The sequence below is a fragment of the Salvelinus namaycush genome, chromosome 29 (assembly GCF_016432855.1).
Source record: "Salvelinus namaycush isolate Seneca chromosome 29, SaNama_1.0, whole genome shotgun sequence".
Lineage (NCBI taxonomy): Eukaryota > Metazoa > Chordata > Actinopteri > Salmoniformes > Salmonidae > Salvelinus > Salvelinus namaycush.
The window spans coordinates 1,635,547-1,647,984 of record NC_052335.1 but is presented as its reverse complement, the minus strand read 5'-3'; the positions used below and the strand labels follow the sequence as shown (position 1 = coordinate 1,647,984).

The following is a 12,438-nucleotide window of genomic DNA, read 5'->3' as shown; positions in this document are numbered from 1 at the left end:
GTGAAATCTTGGTTGGTGAGCGGACCCCAGACCTCACAACCATAAAGGGCAATGGGCTCTATGACTGATTCAAGTATTTTTAGCCAGATCCTAATTGGTATGTTGAAATTTATGTTCCTTTTGATGGCATAGAATGCCCTTCTTGCCTTGTCTCTCAGATCGTTCACAGCTTTGTGGAAGTTACCTGTGGTGCTGATGTTTAGGCTGAGGTATGTATAGTTTTTTGTGTGCTCTAGGGCAACGGTGTCTAGATGGAATTTGTGGTCCTGGCGACTGGACCTTTTTTGGAAAACCATTATTTTGGTCTTACTGAGATTTACTGTCAGGGCCCAGGTCTGACAGAATCTGTGCAGAAGATCTAGGTGCTGCTGTAGGCCCTCCTTGGTTGGTGACAGAAGCACCAGATCATCAGCAAACAGTAGACATTTGACTTCGGATTCTAGTAGGGTGAGACCGGGTGCTGCAGACTGTTATAGTGCCCGCGCCAATTCGTTGATATATATGTTGAAGAGGGTGGGGCTTAAGCTGCATCCCTGTCTCACCCCACGACCCTGTGTGAAGAAATGTGTGTGTTTTTTGCCAATTTTAACCGCACACTTGTTGTTTGTGTACATGGATTTTATAATGTCGTATGTTTTACCCCCAACACCACTTTCCATCAATTTGTATAGCAGACCCTCATGCCAAATTGAGTCGAAGGCTTTTTTGAAATCAACAAAGCATGAGAAGACTTTGCCTTTGTTTTGGTTTGTTTGGTTGTCAATTAGGGTGTGTAGGGTGAATACATGGTCTGTTGTACGGTAATTTGGTAAAAAGCCAATTTGACATTTGCTCAGTACATTGTGTTCATTGAGGAAATGTACGAGTCTGCTGTTAATGATAAGGCAGAGTATTTTACCAAGGTTACTGTTGACGCATATTCCACGGTAGTTATTGGGGTCAAATTTGTCTCCACTTTTGTGGATTGGGGTGATCAGTCCTTGGTTCCAAATATTGGGGAAGATGCCAGAGCTAAGGACGATGTTAAAGAGTTTTAGTATAGCCAATTGGAATTTGTTGTCTGTATATTTGATCATTTCATTAAGGATACCATCAACACCACAGGCCTTTTTGGGTTGGAGGGTTTTTATTTTGTCCTGTAACTCATTCAAGGTAATTGGAGAATCCAGTGGGTTCTGGTAGTCTTTAATAGTTGATTCTAGGATTTGTATTTGATCATGTATATGTTTTTGCTCTTTATTCTTTGTTATAGAGCCAAAAAGATTGGAGAAGTGGTTTACCCATACATCTCCATTTTGGATAGATAATTCTTCGTGTTGTTGTTTGTTTAGTGTTTTCCAATTTTCCCAGAATTGGTTAGAGTCTATGGATTCTTCAATTACATTGAGCTGATTTCTGACATGCTGTTCCTTCTTTTTCCGTAGTGTATTTCTGTATTGTTTTAGTGATTCACCATAGTGAAGGCGTAGACTCAGGTTTTCCGGGTCTCTATGTTTTTGGTTGGACAGGTTTCTCAATTTATTTCTTAGATTTTTGCATTCTTCATCAAACCATTTGTCATTGTTGTTCATTTTCTTCGGTTTTCTATTTGAGATTTTTAGATTTGATAGGGAAGCTGAGAGGTCAAATATACTGTTAACTTCTACCGACTCAGAAACCCGGATCCGGGAGCACCCCCCACCCCCCCACCAGTAAAAAAGCTGAATAGCATAGCTAGCATAGCGTCACAAGTAAATAGTAGCATCTAAATATCATTCAATCACAAGTCCAAGATACCAGATGAAAGATCCACTTCTTGTGAATCCAGCAATCATTTCTGATTTGTAAAATGTTTTACAGGGAAGACACAATATGTAAATCTATTAGCTAACCACGTTAGCAAAAGACACCATTTTTCTTTGTCCACCATTTTTTCTCACCACCAGTAGCTATCACCAATTCGGCCAAATAAAGATATTGATAGCCACTAACCAAGAAAAAACCTCATCAGATGACAGTCTGATAACATATTTATTGTATAGGATAGGTTTTGTTAGAAAAATGTGCATATTTCAGGTAGAAATCATAGTTTACAATTGCACCCACCATCACAACTCGACTAGAATAAATACAGAGAGCAACGTGTATTACCTAATTACTAATCATAAAACATTTCTTAAAAATACACAGCTCACAGCAATGGAAAGACACAGATCTTGTGAATTCAGACAATATTTCAGATTTTCTAAGTGTTTTACAGCGAAAACACAATAAATCGTTATATTAGCATACCACATGTGCAAACGTTACCCCAGCATTAATTCAAGGCAAAGAGAGGATAACGTTATCACCACCAAAATATATTAATTTTTTCACTAACCTTCTCAGAATTCTTCAGATGACACTCCTGTAACATCATATTACAACATACATATAGAGTTTGTTCGAAAATGTGCATATTTAGCCACAAAAATCGTGGTTATACAATGAGAATAGTAGCAAAACTGGCCTGAAAATGTCGGGCGCCATATTGGACAGTGATCTAGTCTAATGAATAAATATTCATAAACTTGACAAAAAAATACAGGGAGGACAGCTATTGAAAGACAAATTAGTTCTTAATGCAATCGCTGAATTACATTTTTTAAATTATCCTTACTGTGCAATACCGGGTGCGCCAAAGCGAAGCTACCCCAAAGAAAATGGCGGAATATGCGTTTAACATTTTTCAACAGAACAGCGATTTATCATCATAAATAGTTCTTACTATGAGCTGTTCTTCCATCAGAATCTTGGGCAATGTATCCTTTCTCCGGTCTAATCGTCTTTTGGTCGAAAGATGTCCTGTTGTCCCGTCGAAATGGCCACTAACGTTCGGTATGTACAGGAAAAGTGCCCAGATCTTGGAAGGGCGTCACAAAGAAATGCCTCAAAATCGCACTAAACGGATATAAATTGCTATAAAACGGTTTAAATTAACTACCTTATGATGTTTTTAACACCTATAACGAGTAAAAACATGACCGGCGATATATTACTGGCTAAACCAAAGCTTGGAAAGAGGCCAGTCCGACGTCCATCGTGCGTCAGGCGCAGGGAACAAAAGAACGGTACATCCGGTCTTTGGCCTTTTATACAGGCCCTGATTGCGCAATCGACTCCATTCAAATTGTCACCACTTACTGACATCTAGAGGAAGGCGTAGGCAGTGTTTGTATCCTCATAGCATTCACAGGGACATTAAAACTGACCTGGGACCAGAGGCCAAGATTTCTGAAATCTCACTCCCTGTCAGGAAAAGTGCTGTAGAATGAGTTCTGTTCCACTCAGAGACATAATTCCAACGGTTATAGAAACTAGAGAGTGTTTTCTATCCAATAATAACAATAATATGCATATTGTACGAGCAAGAATTGAGTACTAGGCAGTTTAATTTGGAGACGAAAAAATGCTAAGTCGAAACAGCACCCCCTATATTCGCAAGAAGTTAAGATTTTCTACTGCCAAGTTTACACCTTCACTATTGCAGTGGAACGTTTTACCCAGGAAGTTGTCTAAAAGGGATTGGATTTGCTGTTGCCTAATTGTTTTTTGGTAGGTTTCCAAACTGCATTCCTTCCATCTATAGCATTTCTTAATGTTACTCAGTTCCTTTGGCTTTGATGCCTCATGATTGAGTATTGCTCTGTTCAAGTAGACTGTAATTTTGCTGTGATCTGATAGGGGGTCAGTGGGCTGACTGTGAACGCTCTGAGAGACTCTGGGTTGAGGTCAGTGATAAAGTAGTCTACAGTGCTACTGCCAAGAGATGAGCTATAGGTGTACCTACCATAGGAGTCCCCTCGAAGCCTACCATTGACTATGTACATACCCAGCGTGCGACAGAGCTGCACGAGTTGTGACCCGTTTTTGTTGGTTATGTTGTCATAGTTGTGCCTAGGGGGGCATATGGGGGAGGGAATGCTGTCACCTGCAGGCAGGTGTTTGTCCCCCTGTGTGCTGAGGGTGTCAGGTTCTTGTCCATTTCTGGCATTTAGGCTGCCACAGACTAGTACATGTCCCTGGGCCTGGAAATGATTGATTTCCCCCTCCAGGATGGAGAAGCTGTCTTCATTAAAGTATGGGGATTCTAGTGGGGGGATATAGGTAGCACACAGGAGGACATTTTTCTCTGTTAAGATAATTTCCTTTTGAATTTCTAGCCAAATGTAAAATGTTCCTGTTTTGATTAATTTAATGGAGTGAGTTAGGTCTGCTTTATACCAAATTAGCATTCCCCCTGAGTCCCTTCCCTGTTTCACACCTGGTAGTTTGGTGGATGGGACTACCAGCTCTCTGTAACCTAGAGGGCAACCAGTGGGTCCGTCTCCTCTATACCATGTTTCTTGCAGGATGACAATGTCTGCATTACCGATTTCTTTGGTGAAGTCCGGGTTCCTGCTCTTTAGGCCAAAGTCTCTCTGTCTCTCTGTCTCTCTGTCTCTCTCTCTCTCTCTCTCTCTCTCTCTCTCTCTCTCTCTCTCTCTCTCTCTCTCTCTCTCTCTCTCTCTCTCTCTCTCTCTCTCTTTCTCTTTCTCTTGCTCTGGATAGGCCTTCACAACAACAGATGCTGTAGCCATAAGCTACTTTACTATCCCTCTCTGACAGATAATTGCTCCAACACACACACCCACAAACCCACACAAGCACATACACACAAACGAAGCAGAGCAGCTCACAACATCTATGGGTCCAGAGAGGTGACACAGATCTGTCTGGGTTTTTTCCCCCCACTGTTTTCACTGAACTTTGGATGGGCCGTTGATCCATCTTTCATGCTCACACTCCTCTCTCTCCTGTGCAAAATGTATCTGCGTCTCAATAACCATAATTAGCTTCAATCTCACCCTTCCTCTCGCCGCTACGGCGATGCGTAGGCTGAATGGTTCAGTCCGTGATGGTCATGCATACGCCTCTGAATACGTCTTCAAAGCACTTCAAGGTGGTTCACGAACTTGCGGTGTTCCCTGAGTGACGTACGTCACCGCGTATCGTACGAGGGTGGAGTTAGGGTGTTGTTATACAGTATGTCGTCATTCTGCTATTTGTAGTCCGGTCAGTAATTCCAGTCGGCTGTTGTGTATTTGGATAGGTAGGATTCCTATAGCACCTAACTCGAACACTCCAGTCATGTTCTGGATCTTGACTCAAGTCTGGCAGGTTTATGTGGCTTTGTTTTCACGTGCCAATAATAGCGCGTGCACGGATGGGCTGGTGTATGTATGCACGTGTGGCGGTATACATGTAAACACTGCTCTGTTCTCTCCTCCTCTCTCTCTCTCTCTCTCCTATCAGGGCGGAGTCCGTGTGAGTTCAACCTCACAGTCCACGCCCGTGGCTGTTGTTACACCCTCTCGGATGTGATACGGCAATTTCTTTTCTCTACCTGAGCGACACACGTCCCTTCATTGGCCAATGATGATAACCTCGCACTAACTTGTTGTCTCTTCTCTGCTCTCTCTTACAGGAGAACGCTGACACAAGCTCCACCTCCCTGCAGCTTCGCTCAGAGATCCAAGTAAGCCAAGAATCCTCTTGCCTTGGTCACACCACATTTATACCTGTATCACGACATCAGAATCACATAATATATATATATATAGCCTAGTATGTGAGTTAGCTAGCTAGCTTACATCAGAGGTACATGCTGTGTTACATCAATGTTATTTAATCCATATTGATTAAGACCTTGGATTATGGTTATCTGAGTGCTACATCTATGTACATCTACATCTATATGGCTGAATACCATTGCTAAGTGCAGTACCTCCTCTGTCCACAGGAGTCCCTTGGCTTCAGCAGTGAGGTGTCCACTCCAGAGACAGAGAGAAAGTAAGACCACAGTTCCCAAACCCCACTTCCCTTTACAGGTGTGCCGAATAACGTGCAATGCAGTGAATCTGCGTTGGACTGTCAACACACACACACGCACACACACACACACACGCACACACACACACACACACACACACACACACACACACACACACACACACACACACACACACACACACACACACACACACACACACACACACACACACACACACACACACACACACACATATGTGGGTCATGAGTCATGTTTATCTTTGCAGCATGTCCAGAGCTAATGATGCTGTGAGGGGATAAGCGTCTCCAGACAGCAGCTCGTGACAACATCTGACTGCACACCCGCTGAGGGCCAGAGACCTTGCCCATGGGGACTGACTGGGCTCTTAGACAGGAGTTATGCATAGGAGTTAGGGACGGTGGAGGAGACCTTACAGTCAGCCCTCGGCCCAGTCACTGCCCCGTGTCTCTTGCGACTGACACATAACCAAAAAAAACACACGCTTTATCCATGGTTTGAGTCACGCAGAGTCTATCTCCCTCCCCTCTGTCACGGCCCCTTGTGGCTGAAGGAAGGCCAGTCCAGCTCTGCCTCGTGATTCCTCGGTCCCCAGTCCTCAGGCCCCATTCTACGGCCCTCCAGGCTTCCTTCCTCCCATTGTGTCAGCTGGAGGGGAGGGAGACGGGGGGAGAGATAAGGGGAGACGGGCCGATTACAACAGGCTAGAGAGTAGGACGGGATGGGGGTATGGGTGGGGTACTGTTCATAGGTTCCTGTCCCCCCCTCCCCCTGAATTCCTGGATTATGTGTGTTGTACTTCTTACTCACTGGGACCTGCCACCTCCCAGGACGTCACGAGCCAGTCATTAAACACCCAAACGAGTCCTGTGTTGTTCATCACTATGACAGTTGTATTTACTGTGACAGTCCTTTAAAAGACGTCTCTCTGTCCCAGGGACAGTTTGCGTTGGGGGGGGGGGAGAGTGATTTAGTAGTGAAGGCTGGACAGAGGAATGGCTATGGGGACTGGGAGGGAAGTTCAGTTGAGAGTCCCCACTCCCCATACAGTCCTATGGTAAAAGTTCTATGGAGTTGGTCTGTGGAGTTGGTCTGTTCACGTGCAACAACATACCAGACGTAGTATGTCTGCTCCCATCTCCCTGCGTGTTGTACTGTAGGAATTTAAGCTGGGACTGATAGGAACCAGACGAATGACATTCTCTCGAGAGGGAGGGAGGCCCCTTGGTGTATATTTTCTCTCTCCCCTCTTAGGTTCTCACCGCACCATATTCTCTCTACCCTAAAGCCCCTCTTTGGAGCTCATTTTACCCCAGAGCTTTCTCACTCACCCCTGCCCTTGTCCCACGCCATACCCCCTAGAGCTTCTTCATTGAAAGGGAATCTTGGTTTCCTCCCTGGCATGTTCTCCCCCCCACCACTACCCATTTCAAGTATCAGTGACCCCTTGCTTGCCATTTCCTCTCTGAAGAAAAAGTACCATCCTGTCCACCATTGACTTGTGCTATTGCTGACAAACAGATAGACAGGCTTTCTCCTCACTCCCTCCATTGCTTTCCCCAACCTGGACTAGATGTAACAGTAAACGGGAGACTCAAATTAGTATGATATGTTACGTTTGGTTTGGTATGTATTAATTTGTGGATGTCCATTATCTATTTCGTATGATATGTTACGAATTATGAATTACCAACTCCATAAGAATTTGCATTCTTACAATATCTTACGATTTGAAATAGATATGATATTTTACGAATTACTATTTCTTGTGGCTAACATTAGCTAGGTTAGGGGTTAAGGTTAGGGTTAATGTTAAGAGTCAGGTTAAAGGGTTACGTTTAGGGGAAGGGTTAGCTAACATGCTAAGTAGTTGTTAACCTCTCTGCGCTACGGATCCCTTTAGCGGGATCATTTTCCAAAACAACCGCTGAATTGCAGGGCGCAAAATATTACAAAAAATATTTATAATCATGCAATCACAAGTGAAATATACCAAAACACAGCTTAGCTTGTTGTTAATCCACCTATCGTGTCAGATTTTGAAAATATGCTTTACAGCGAAAGCAATCCAAGCTTTTGTGAGTGTATCAATCAATGCTAGAACAGCTAGCCCCAAATTAGCATGGCCACGAAAGTCAGAAAAGCAATCAAATTAATCGCTTACCTTTGATAATCTTCGGATGTTTGCACCTACGAGACTCCCAGTTACACAATAAATGTTATTTTTGTTCGATAAATATTACTTTTATAACAAAAAAACGCCATTTGGGTTGCGCGTTATATTCAGAAAACTACAGCCTCGTTCCGTTCGACGAAAATTCCAAAAAGTATCCGTAATGTTCGTAGAAACATGTCAAATGTTTTTTATAATCAATCCTCAGGTTGTTTTTAACATACATAATCGATAATATTTCAACCGGACCGTAACCTATTCAATAAAAGAGAGAAAGAAAATGGAGAGCTACCCCTCTCGCGCGCAGGAACTAATCAAAGGACATCTGACTAGTTTTGAAAAATCTCGCTCATTTTTCAAAATAAAAGCCTGAAACTATGTCTAAAGCCTGGTCACAGCCTGAGGACGCCATTGGAAACGGAATCTGGTTGATACCCCTTTAAATAGAAGAAAGACGGGAAATGAAACGCATAAAAAAATAAAAAAATAAAATCACTTCCGGGTTAGATTTCCTCAGGTTTTCGCCTGCAAAATCAGTTTTGTTATACTCACAGACAATATTTTGACAGTTTTGGAAACTTTGGAGTGTTTTCTATCCTAATCTGTAAATTATATGCATATTCTACGATCTGGACCTGAGAAATAGTCAGTTTACCTTGGGAACGTTATGTAAAAAAAATAATAATAATAATAAATCTGACCCCTAGCGTCAAGAAGTTAAAGTAGCTAAACTGTAATAAGTAGTTGCAAAGTTGCTAATTGGCTAAAATGCTAAATTAGTCCATGATGAGATTCGAACAAGCAAACCTTGTTCACGTTATCCACCCCGACCAACCACCCTCCTTTTGTTTTTACCTTAAGTAACTATCTGTCTTATGAAACTATATAAAACGTAACATATACTAAATTGAGTGTTCAAATTTTTTTGTTTACTATGGTACGTTTCGTCTATGAGACCAGGCTGCTTTCTCCCTCGCTTTAAAGCATTCCTGTCCCGCTCTGGTCCCATCATCACCGCTTCCCTCGGGACAATGGCCCACAGGAGATTACCCAGAATTCCTCTGGGCATATCACCCTGCCTGCCATCCTGCCTGTTTCAACCCTACATTGGCAGGAAGTCGGCACAACTCCCACAATGCACGGCATGAGTCTCAGAGTGAGGTGATGACATAGGGTGCTCAGGACACAAACGAACACCAACGTTTTGAGGGACCAAATAGAGAACTTCCTCTTTGGATTGATTGATCGCCACACAATGTTGGCTGTGGAGAGACAGGCTTATTGTTAGGAAAGGGCAGCAAAGGTTACTAGTTTTTGATGGACATCCAGGGATAATGCTTGGTTGGCCAGCAGAGCGGTCAATTACTTTGATATGGTTTCAAAGGGCCAGAGTGGAAGTACACTGAACAAAAATATTAACTCAACATGGAAAGTGTTGGTGTCATGTTTCATGAACTGAAATAAAAGATCCCATGAATGTTCCATACGCACAAAAAGAGTCGCTGTTAGTGAGCATTTCTCCTTTGCCAAGATAATCCATCCACCTGACAGGTGTGGCATATTTTAGAAGCTGATTAAACAGCATGATCATTACACAGGTGCACCTTGTGTTGGGGACAATAAAAGGCCACTCTAAAATGTGCCGTTTTGTCACACAACATAATGCCACAGATGTCTCAAATTTTAATGGTGGACATTCCTGACAGCGGGAATGTGCACTAGAGCTGTTGCCAGATAATTGAATGTTCATTTCTCGACCATAAGCCGCCTCCAATATTGTTTTAGAAAATTTGGCAGTACATCCAACCGGCCTCACAACCGCAGACCATGTGTAACCACGCCAGCCCAGGATCTCCCCATCCGTCTTCTTCACCTGCGGGATTCTCTGAGACCAGCCACCTGGACAGCTGATGAAACTGTGGGTGTCAACTGAATAATTTCTGCACAAACTGTCAGAAACCGTCTCAGGGAAGCTCATCCACGTGCTCGTTGTCCTCACCAGGCACCTGACCTGACTGAAGTTCGGCGTCGTAACCGACTTCAGTGGGAAAATGCTCACCTTCGATGGCCTGGAGAAGTGTGCTCTTCATGGATGAATCCCAGTTTCAGCTGTGCCGGGCTGATGGCAGACAGTGTGTACGGCGTCGTGTGGGCAAGCGGTTTGCTAATGTCAACGTTGTGAACAGTGCCCCATGGTGGCGGTGGGTTTATGGAATGGGTAGGCATAAGCTACGGAAAACAAACACAATTGCGTTTTATCAGTAGAAATTTGAATGCACAGAGATACCGTGACGAGATCCTGAGGCCCATTGCCATCCCCCGCCATCACCTCATGACGCAAGGATCTGTTCACAATTCCTGGAAGCTGAAAATGTCCCAGTTTTCCCATGGCTTGCATATTCACCAGACATGTCACCCATTGAGCATGTTTGGGATGCTCTGGATCAACGTGTACGACAGCGTGTTCCAGTTCCCGCCAATATCCAGCAACTTCGCACAGCCATTGAAGACGAGTGGAACAACATTCAATAGGTCACAATCAACAGCCTGATCAACTATGCGAAGGAGATGTGTCGCGCTGCATGAGGCAAATGGTGGTCACACCAGATACGGATGGGTTTTCTGATCCACACCCCTACCTTTTTTAAGGTATCTGTGACCAACAGATGCATATCTGTATCTGTATTCCCAGTCATGCGAAATGCATAATGCATTTATTTAAATTGACTGATTTCCTTATATGAACTGTAACACTGTAAAATCTTTGACATTTGAAATGTTGGGTTTATATTTTGGTTCAGTATAGTTTGCTCTTTATGTGAGTGCTGCCAATATACCTTTGTTGGAGGGTTTAAAGGTGTCCTCCCTTCTCTTTACGGTCAAGAGATGATTTCTTTAAGATCAGCGATTTGCATGCAAGACTATCCCATACAATGTGAATGTCTTGTCTGGGCAACTTTGACAACTAGTGTGTGTGCATGCTGTGTGTCCTGTCATATGACTGTCCTGCAGCGCTCTCGTAGAGGATATCCCTGTGACCTCTGACCTTTACCTTGTCCTCTAGAGGGGTCACCCTACCGGTCTTCTTGTGGGTTATGTCTCCACTTCTTAGGGTTAGCTGTTCTCATTGTCCCTCCCTGATGACTGGAAACCCCTCACGCCAGGTGGTTAGGTAGTAATCACACACACACACACACACACACACACACACACACACACACACACACACACACACACACACACACACACACACACACACACACACACACACACACACACACACACACACACACACACACTGCCGGATGCCAGGAGCTCTGTGGTCGAGCTATGTCTTTTTTTCCATAGGATGAGGGCTGGTGTAGTGTGGTGAGCCACCAGCTGTTGACAGTGAAATATATAATAGACAAGCCAAATCATGTCACATGACACAGGGAGTTCTATAATTATTAGCTCATCTTTTCTCTTAGAGAGCTGCTGGGTCGCACCCGCCAGTCTCTCATTGACATTCTCGGGCCTCTAGTGATTTACCGCGCTGTTGGCTCATTGTAAGGACTCCTGTTGTTAAAGTGGACACCATGCTGTGTGTGTGCTTGCGTGCGTGCATATTTCTCCCTGGCTGCCTTACTCCTCTCAGAGGGTTGTTTGTGTGTTTTGTGGACATAGACAAGCTTAGTACTGGCATAGCACTGTACAATTTGTCCTCATTTAATCTCCACATAGAACTCTGAAAATATCAACTAAAATACCAGCTTTCAGTCCTAGTAATCTCAAGTCTAATTTCCCCCAGGCTATTTCCTCACTGCGGTGGTGAGGCATAGGACCAATGTTCCCTCTAAGCTGCGCTCGGGCACTGGCACGCATCTCCCCGGGACTGCTGTGCAGAAGAAATATCAGCCAAGCACGAGATTGAACTTCACTCGAGAGTTTTCCCCGTCAGTTAACACTACCAATGTTTCCCTTTACTGTGGGAATTGTGATCGAATCAACGCAATATTAGCCACTTTCAATGTAACATACCGAAAAACAAAAATAATTATGCAAGACTTAGTATGCAAAACGAAATATGCAGAACGCATCGGGGTAGGATTCTACACAGACCGGCGAGGCATAACCAATCAGAACTGCAGTAGGCCTATATGCAAATAGACCATTGCCACATATGGATCTTTGCCATTCACTTTGAACTGGACTGTGTTTACAGCATGAGCAGACGTGAGCCAATGCGCTTGTTGTGAGATCAAAGTGAGAGCTGCATGTAGCCACGTGTGCACATTTGTTCATATCCTTTTGCTAGTTAGTGAGTTATTAGCCCAGTTATAAATAAGTTGTATTCAGCAATGGGGGAGTGATTGATTCCTACAAGATCACAAAACTTATACATTTCTAGACATCT

The 12,438-nt window shown here is 43.7% G+C and overlaps 1 protein-coding gene across 1 annotated transcript in view; it reads left to right on the top strand.

Moving 5' to 3' along the window:
- Positions 1-12,438, top strand: part of LOC120024357 (SAM and SH3 domain-containing protein 1-like) — a 124,704-nt gene that overhangs the window by 51,161 nt on the left and 61,105 nt on the right. The window contains exons 3-4 of the mRNA XM_038968579.1: positions 5,486-5,536; positions 5,801-5,850. Of these exons, the coding sequence (XP_038824507.1) occupies positions 5,486-5,536; positions 5,801-5,850 (101 nt within the window). The remainder of the gene's footprint in view (positions 1-5,485; positions 5,537-5,800; positions 5,851-12,438) is intronic.